This window comes from Agelaius phoeniceus, chromosome 2 (assembly GCF_051311805.1).
Source record: "Agelaius phoeniceus isolate bAgePho1 chromosome 2, bAgePho1.hap1, whole genome shotgun sequence".
NCBI classification, from domain to species: Eukaryota; Metazoa; Chordata; class Aves; order Passeriformes; family Icteridae; genus Agelaius; species Agelaius phoeniceus.
In genome coordinates this window covers 89,558,020-89,567,355 of record NC_135266.1, presented here as the reverse complement: position 1 = coordinate 89,567,355, position 9,336 = coordinate 89,558,020, and the positions used below count along the sequence as shown (strand labels likewise).

The window sequence follows — 9,336 nt, the reverse complement described above, 5'->3', positions numbered from 1 at the left end:
AACCCCACCTGGCTGCAGCCTCCTTTCAGGGAGTTGTAGAGAGTAGTAAGGTCTGCCCTGAGCCTTCTCCAGGCTAAACAACCCTAGCTCCCACAGCTGCTCCCCATACAACTTTTAAAAACAGTCCCTTAAAGCTTCAGATGGCTTCTGCACATTATTCTTTAGCACATAAGATTTTCCTGTGTTCTGGTGCACAGGAATTCTATCTGCTAAACCTTAGCACAAGTCCAAAGGCTTGACAACCTTTACAAATGTTGAAGACAAAATTGTACTGATCATAACTGGTGACATTTTTGGTCTTTGTTTTGGCTAGTTTTTAGTCTGTGCTGGCCACCTGAATTTCTTCCTGACTCCTAGCAATTTGATGCACTCAGGCAAGTCCTGAGTTGCCCAGTTTAAGACTCAAAGTTTCTATGCCTGTGTCACATACCCGTGACACCTTTTGGTAAGGTATTTTTCTTTTCTGCTGGCAGATACAGGAGGGAAATGCAAGGAGTCATTGACATTAAAGAAATCACATTGCCTTAATCAGCAGTTTGTCTCTCTTAATACTTCCATGACAGAGGTATCGTAATTGCTTCATCAGTAATGATAATAAAGTGATTCAGCTGTTGATTCAGAAATGGAACTCCTCTCTCTTTTCTAAGCCAAGATTATCAAATAAACAGAATGCAAGCAAAGGCATGGCTTTGTGGAGTGCTTCTTTTGAGAGGAAAAATTAATGATGCCACCAGGAATTTTTAATGCAGTCCTATTTATTTATAAACAACATAAAAGGTTTATTTTTTCTCCTTTGAAATATAAAGAATCAAACAATAAGAAATAATTTATTTGCTTCTAGCCTTTGGTTTGATGGTTCCTCATATGAATTAAATATGCAGTCATGAGCAAGGCTGGGATGATTGCTGCTCTCCTTCACAGGAGATTTGGACCAGCATTTTTATTTTTTAATGTGGATATTCACCAGATGCAAATGCATCTCCTTGCATACTGCAGACCACTTTGACACTGCAGAGCTGATCAGTTTAGTTCACCCATTTAAAAAGGCACCACATCACTGACCAGTGAGAGCTAGAACCTGCCTACAGCATAGAACCGTCATGATGAAGGCCAAATGTGTCTTGGGACTGTTGTCCTCCGGTGCTCTGCTGCCTTGGCAGACAGACAGGATCTTTCCAGAGCCCACAGAGAACTGGAGGAGCTTTGGCCTTTCTGTGCATGATGACAGTAAAGTGTCTCAGGCCATCTGTTAGAGTACATCTGTAATACAGCAGATATAAACCCTGCTCTAGAGCCATGAAGTCCAAGCAGAGGATGCTTACATGTGTATATATCCCATCACTGGCCTCTCTTGCAGGGCGAAAACTTATCTCCCACTTGTCCACCACTGGCTGTGTGGGATGAGAACTTTGTGAACAACAGAAGTCACTTGATGCATACTATCAGCTTTTCAACCCTAAGTGACAGGTATCAGGTGGTACCAGCTTCCAGATCCAGTCAGACTTCTCCCCTCAGTCACACTCCCATGTAGCACAGTTGAGGATGTGGAGCAGGTGTGGCAGAGGGACAGTAACAAAAAGCTCAGGCCATAAATCTGTGTTCTGCGAAACAGCAAGGTGAGGAGTGCAGGCTTGTTCTCTCTGTGGGGATTTCAGGGTGGCTGAAGCCACACTAAGCAATATTGCTGTTTGCAATGCTCAGGCAGAATGTGCTTAATGTTGTTTCTATTCCTCCCCTTTTCCAGGCAGATTCTTCTGGCTGCATTCCTACAGTCCTTCTTCAGGAGTTTTTTTGGCAATCTCATTTCTTCTCAGGATTTACTTATCCTCTCCCATAAAGATGTATCTCCAGTTTGAGAATGTTGCCATACATAACACAACTTTCCTCACAGTGGTTTTATGTATCTGCCAAGTCAAAGTAGTGTGGTATTGCATTGATTTCTTTTTTGTGCAAAAAGATTCTGGTAACATCAGAAGCTGTGTCTGTAGTTCAATTCTGGTTCAAAGAATAGTGAGACAACGTTTAGGCAAAACATTATCAGCCGTTTTACCATCCCTCTAGGAACATCCTGTATTGGGGTGAGGGTTTGGTTCTGTATTCACGGAAGGTGAAATCAATCCTAACACAGAGGGCTGGTGAGCCTCTGCAAAGACCTCATCACTGATGGCAGTCTCGTAAGCAGGTGGTGGGGTGAGTGGCTCCAGTGGTTCAAACCTTTCTTCAAGGTCTTTGTCCCCATGGATGTCCGAAACAAACCGCTGCAGTCTCGGGGGCAGCACCAGCTGCAGCTGCGTCCTGGAGCCCGTGTCTGTGTCAGAGATGTGCGCTGTGTCTGGTGGCACTGGCCCCCGCAGAGCCTCCACCATCATCTCCTGTTGGGCAGAGGATTCAATAACGATGTTGTACGGGGGAGGCTCGCTCAGCGGCGAGGGCACGGAGCCCGGGTTGGATGTAATTGTCCATATTGCTGGTGCTGGAGCTGACATGGTCATCACCTCCTCGTAGGTGGGCGCTTCATAGGCGGCATTCACCCTGTGCCAGAGAACAATGCCAGACACACTCGTTGTTTTAGTGCATAATTTATGTTTGTAGTACAGATCATGGACTATAGGGACCATGCTACAATCAACAAATGGGACTGAGACAGGGTACCTCATGTGGTATTGCTGTGTAGGATATTCTGCCCCTGGATCAGCTCACCTCTCCAGCCAACTGAATGTCTTTCTTACTGGGATAGAAAATAGCTTGTCTGACCATTCTCCCACACCCCCCAGAGTCAGTGAGGCTACCCACACTGTTCAGTTCGGTCTCCTAGGCTTAACCCGGTGTCCTCCTACAGTTGAAATTTATCACTAAGGATTGCTAACTACTAATTATCTCATGGAATAAAGAATCTAAAATGGGACCTATTTTTTTATTATATTAGCTATTTTATTTATTATATTAGCTCATCCATTTTTAAGAAGTGGAGAAAATTAAGTAGTTTCATTTAGTTTAAACAAGGACTACTTATTCCATGTTTAAAAGAACTATCTCCAAAGAAAAAATGTTACATTGGAGACATTTTCATTTTCAGGTTGTATTTTTAAATAAAAGGATACTACTTTTCTTTAAGTATGCCCCCAAACTAGCAGGGCCCAATACAGACTTCTTTTTATATATAATCTTTCTAAAAATAAACATTGTCTTTGGGAACATCAGGTCATTTATGCACGTGGATAATGATTATCTGAATTATACAAGGAAGTAAGGCTACAAGTAGAGTTAACCTCTTCAATGACAGCAGGAAAACTGGGGTTAAATTAGCTGACGCTGAAAGCCTGCAAGTGAACGTGAAGCCAAGAAAACGTGGGAGTATTCAGAGTCTCTAAAAATCAGGGGTTTTATTAGCGTCAAGCAGGAATTTTAAGAGTGGAAACACACCCAGTTACAGGTTTCTTTCAAAGTTTGCCAAGAAACAGTTGCTCTAGAGATAAGGTTTATAGAGCTAAACCCAAATAAGATTTAGTATTGCTTCAACATTTTTTCTTTTTCCTTGTCTGACTCATTGTTTGGCAAGCCTCGATTACTCAAAGAAAAAATAAAATGGGCCTGGATCGGTTTAACATTGGCAAGTTCTAGTGGATCAGTTCCCAGGGGCAAGAAAATACATATTATAAAAGTTACAGGACATGTGTGGCATTGACATTTGCAACCTCCACATCAGTAATGAGGGAAAACAATCTGAAAAGAACTTTTGCCTTTGGGAATGGAGCCTGCATTTTGTGCCTCAGGGGAAGGGCAGCAAAAGAGTGTTTAAAATGGCCATGAGTGAGGTGAGAGAGTTAAAGAGGAGCAACCAGGTTGCTGCTTACCCTGCTTGGCTTTGCCTGTTTGGAGGTATTTCATTTGCGTCACGCCGGTGTTGATTCCTCAGGTAACACTCGACAAACACACTCAGCAAATAGCCGACCAGGCACACTCCCCCTACCCCGAGGAAGAAATAGCCCACTGGGTTGATGTTAGAGGAGATGGCCAGCATGGTGACCCCGATGAGAAGAGCAGCGGTGAACAGAAGCAGCAAGGTTTGGCGGATGTTCTTCCAGCGTGTCTCTAACAACATGGCAGAAGGGATGGTGGCGGCAGGCACTTGAGAACAGATGGGCACTTAAAGGGACAGACATCTGTGGAAGATGGAGCAGTTTTTTCAACGTGAAACATGAGCATATAAACACATTTCCAAGTATTGTGACTGAAGTAAAAACATAGACACTCAAATATGTGCACATAGTTCATAAGCCTGGGAAGTCTGTGCACACCAATGTAAACATATTAGAATTTCCTGTGTGCGTGCATATTGAATAGTTGAAATGCTTGGACACAGCTGCAAAACATAAAATGCATAAATGGACCATCAGTACTTATTACCAGACATATCTAAAAAGGCCTGGCTTAACAGGAATGCAGATTGAGGATACTGCAAAAGCAAGACATGGAATAACCATAAGGGTTAATTCTGGGACATTTGTACCTTGCATAATCAACATTCAAATACTCGTTCAAACCCCAGAAGAAAAGCATTATTCAATAGCCCTGTCTCCCTTGACAAACTGAGCATCTTACTTCAGTGTAGCACTAGAGCAGTAATGTACCTTTAGGTTCTGGATGTAGCTAGGGTATGCGTGCTTTTGTAAAATGTAGGTGTTCGTTTCAGTATTTGCCTGTATTCTCAGTTCCTTCTTGGTTGATGTGCTTTTTTTTTGCCTCTTTTCTCAGACAGAAGAGTCTTTCCTGTCCCCCATTCCAAACCCCATTTCTGTGAAAGAGACAGCAGTTGTCACTGTGTGCAGTCAATATGGAATGAATACCAGGGATCTGTGGTATTCAAGAATACCATAATTAAGGGGCTGTCTTGCACATGTTATACTAACTTACATCTATCCCACGTTTGGTGAAGACGTTTCCTTCTTTGAAGGAAAAAAGCATGACACAAGGGGCATATTTTTATGAATATGCTTCTCCAAACAAATAAACAGTTTTATATAGCTCCATGTCACATTGTGTGCTTTCCCCTAATTACAGAAAACAATAGTTAAAGGCATATAAGCAAAAGAAACACATTTGTTTTAGCATCTACTTACCAGAAAGAGGTTTTGGTAGGTACAAGCAGTCATGTTTTAACTTCTCTCTTCATCACAAGGAAAAATTGTGCACTGCTGCTTCCCGTTCTGACCCGAGGATAGAACACCAGTTAAAACTCTCCCTTCCTCCTTTTGAATATTTTTGAGTACTTTTGAATACCTCCTTTTGAATACCTTTTGAGTTTTTTGGTAGGGAAACTGTGAAGATTTCTTTCGAAAATAAAAGAAGCTAGTGAATATGGGAAGATAGCAACTGATGGGAAGATCCCATTGTAAAAGTTTTGGGTAGGAAAGTAGAGTCTCTGTTTTCCAGGTTCTGAATCCAAAGCAGTTTCTAGACGATCACACACCTTCTACTCTTTTAGCTCTTCTCGGTCTGTCCCACAAAAGCAGGAAACTCATTAGGAAAGAGGGCGGAGTGAGCAGTGGGGGAGTGCCTACCTGTGTCGTATCTCTTTGGTCTGCTTCACCTCAATGAGAGAAACTGCTCTGAAAATTCTGGGATTTTCTCCACGTAGCAAAGGAATCTTGATCTCTGCCTCACAAAGCAGGAACAACTGCCTGCCCAGCCCACATCACGTGGCCCACATATAAATCTATTTATGACTTCTGTAAAATGTAAATTCATACATTTGTCCTGGTCGACTTCTGTTTGTCAAATGTTGTTTTATGTCCTCTTTGATTTTACAAACAGAAGGGAAAAAAAGGGGGGGGAAAGGTTATTGTTTCACAGAGGGCTGACTTAAAAACATTTTTACTCCCTGATGTATCTGGAAATGGAATGAGAGGTAATGATAAGCAACAGAACTGAATTAGGTACTGAATTACTTCTGTTATCTGAACCTTTAGTGTGTGTCTGAAAACTGGAATGGAACAGAACAGAATAGAATAGAGTAAAATAGAATAGAATAATTTCAGTTGGATGGGACCTATAACTTCCCCAACTCCCCACCTGCTTCAGGGCTAACCAGAAGCTAAAGCATTATTAAGGGCATTGTCCAAATGCCTCTTAAACACTGACAGGCAATCAAGGGGTGGGATTATTCTGAGCAGCCCTTGTTAGGACACACATGAAATACAGTTTTGGTCCCCCCAGTTTCGATGTGGTCTGAGAAATTGGACATGGTCTGGTGAATGCCTTGAGGGTTGGAGAACTCTGACAGCTTAACAGGCTGAATTTGTACAGCTGAGAAGTGAGAAGGCTTGGGCAGGTGGAGAGTGTCTGCTCAGTTCTCCAACAGTAGTAGCTAGTTACAGAGAGGAGGGAGGGAGTTTTCATGAGGGTACATGATGACAGGATAAGAGGCAACAGGAAAAAGGGTAAGTGCCTCTAGGTATAAGAAAAACAATCTTTAATGTAAAAACAGCAAAATGCTATTACTTGCCCAGAGAAATGGAGGAATCCTCTCGGCTGCAAATATTCAAGACGCAGCTGAGTTCAGGTCCCAGCTTTCAGTAAGAGGTTGGACCAGATCATCTGACCTTCCAGCCTAGACTTGTCAATGTTTCTGTGTTTTGAATATTTTCTCCTTATAATTGCCCTTCTGGCTGCTGACAGATAAAGGACTTTAAGCCTTGATTGTTATCCATTCTTTGCTCTCAAGAGAATTCTTTTGAATATGACAGACCAACGCCCACATTAAGGGGAGAAAGTCAGGATTCTGGTGTGTAGCATGTAATTTTGCAAGGCTATTATTTAGATGCAAAATATGATTTGCATTTTGGGGTTGCCTGGTGTTGAGAGCACCTTAACTTCTAAGGAGGATTTGAGAAAACTGTTTTGACAGCCTCTTTACACAGGCATCATGACTGACCCGTAGTGGAATCTGCACATGTCAGTACAAACAGCAACTTCTTTCTAACCAGTGTAGCTGGTGGTTGTTAGAACCATTCCTCAGAGATAAGATTTACATCCTACTGATTTGAGGAGGTAATTAAAATTATCCTCCTGCCTGCTCCCCATTTCCTCCTGTCTTCCTTGCAGTGACTCAGTGCTCAGGTGATCTCTTTCTGAACCAGCCCAGCTGTCTCAGTGGGAAAGTATTTACATTTTTCCAAAGTGAATTTAGTGGGCTTAATCTAGTCCCTAGAGTATCATCTAACCATTAGTTCTCCATTAAAGGGAAGCAATAGGAACGCAGAGCCAGAGTGGTGGAGGAGAAGGGAGGAAGAGTGGGAATAATTTCCAGGGCTGTCATTTGATTGACTTGGCCCAAACCATTGTAGCAGAAGGAAATTCTTCCTTCTTTGATGGAGTAAGCCCCACAGAAAGGTGTAGAAAGAATCTAAGGCCCATTTTTTACCCAGCAAAGCCTGTTAGATATATCATGGCTTACTAGCTCAGCCTGCTGACTTTAGACAACTCCCAGCTCTGGTATGTACTCTGACTACTGTCCAAAGGCCTCAACAATTTGACCACTGTTGAATCCCCTTTGTAAGTTCTTACAGAAGGTACTTCAGCTGTGTGGAGGGAGCTGTGGCATTTTGCACATCTGCACATTCTCCTGTGCAGATTCTCCCCAACTACTTTGGGGCTGGATCTTTTTGCTAAGTTAGTAGAAAGTTAAAAAGGTGAAAAATTCTTCATTATTTGCTGGACAACTACTTCTGGGAGTGGAAATTCTGTATTTGATTTGTGGATAGATAGATTTGTGGATAGATAGTTAGTTTTGCTGAAAATCTGTATAGCAGTTTTGATTGGTGCACCATTTTTAAAAATAGTCTTTGGCATAGTTATGAAATATCGTGATGAAAAAGGCTAGAAATGGTAGGTCTGTGTTGAATTGGTTTTTGCTTGTATTGGTTGCATCAGTTTATTTCTGTTGAATTTCAGGGTTCAGTAACTCCTGTAGATTTTACCTATGAAGTTTGTGGATAACTGCTGAATCTTTAGGAATTATTTTTATTTACAAACATGCATAAAACAACAATACTTTATGATGCAGCTGTGAGTGCATTAGCTTAACATGTTTATGAATGTGATACATACTGCTTTGTGAGTCTAAGGATACAAAGCAGGATGAATTTCTATGAACTAACCTTTTAAATATGTTTTCTAGCAGAAAAGTGCTTCGACATGAGGCCTCTTAGCATTTCTGAAGGACTTCTAAAATTTTTGTCTCTCTGCTGTTTTGGTTCTCTCCACAGTCTGGTTCAGATTGTCACTGGCATCCATAACAAAGAAAAATTGATCAGAAGCTGCATCAAGAAGTTTTTGGTGATTAAAAGGCACAGAAAATGCAGTGGGGCTTGGGTAAGGCCTGAGAGATATCACTCTGTGGGGTTTGTTAAAAAAGGTGTTGAAGCCTGGGAGAGTAAACAAGCACATTTATCCTGCCATGCTAAACTGTCTCCCTTTCATGTGCAGTACAGATTTTCTTATTTACAGAAAGCTTTCTGTTCTCTGTTGTTCGGTCATACTGTGGGAACCTTCATTTAACAGTATATTTCTTTACTTAGGACTGTGAATTTCCTTTTTTTTTTAGTTCTTTCTTTGTTTCTTTGCGTATCTCGTTGTCAGCCTCTAGGAAGCATTTCACCTTTCCCCTGTTTCATCTCACTATCTACTCAACCTTCTGCCCCAACTGCTACTAATTAACTTAGTACCTACAGTGAGCTCAGTTATCAGCTCGGTATGCAGAGAAGCTTGCTTTATTCCCAAGGGCTTGTGACGTGCACACCATGGCACGATTAATCTGACCGTAATCGCCAAGCCTATTCTTCCTCATAACCTCGTCCTGAAGCAATTTCTGAGAACCTGAGCAGGTACTGGGGACAAAGTGTTACTGAATCACCTTTTCCAGTCTTGTCTGCCTCTCCTTTTGTCCCCCAGGTTCTGCACAGTCACTTTTGTGACTAAGCAAATTGCATCACTGCATTTTATCTAGAGATCATGGGGCAATGATGGGCTCTGGTTGATATTTCTGGTCAGTATAATGTTCTAGGCAGGAGAAGCCAAAACCCCAAGGAAAGCGAAATGCCTGTACTTGGATATTCAAAATATGTGTGTAATTTGAGGAAAATTATTTGTGTTTGACCTGCCAGAGCTTAAAGGTCATACATTTCTTGGGAACTGGCAATCTCTGTTTCCTTCCAGCTTATTCCAGTTCTTACAGGACAATGGTTGGAAGTTATATGTGTAGTCACTGTGGGGTGGGTTTTTTTGGAATGTTTGTCTTCTACCTGCAGTGGCTTTTCTCTGTAGATCAGGGCCGAG

The 9,336-nt window shown here is 41.9% G+C and overlaps 1 protein-coding gene across 1 annotated transcript; it reads right to left on the bottom strand.

Annotated features, from left to right (window-relative positions):
• Positions 1–2,057: 2,057 nt before the first annotated feature.
• TMEM139 (transmembrane protein 139) lies at positions 2,058–4,102 on the bottom strand. Its single transcript, XM_054628385.2, has 2 exons — positions 3,855–4,102; positions 2,058–2,532 (listed from the first exon to the last, which is right to left on the bottom strand). Exons 1-2 carry the CDS (start codon positions 4,100–4,102, stop codon positions 2,058–2,060), a joined length of 723 nt encoding a protein of 240 aa, XP_054484360.2.
• Between the last annotated feature and the right edge of the window lie 5,234 nt (positions 4,103–9,336).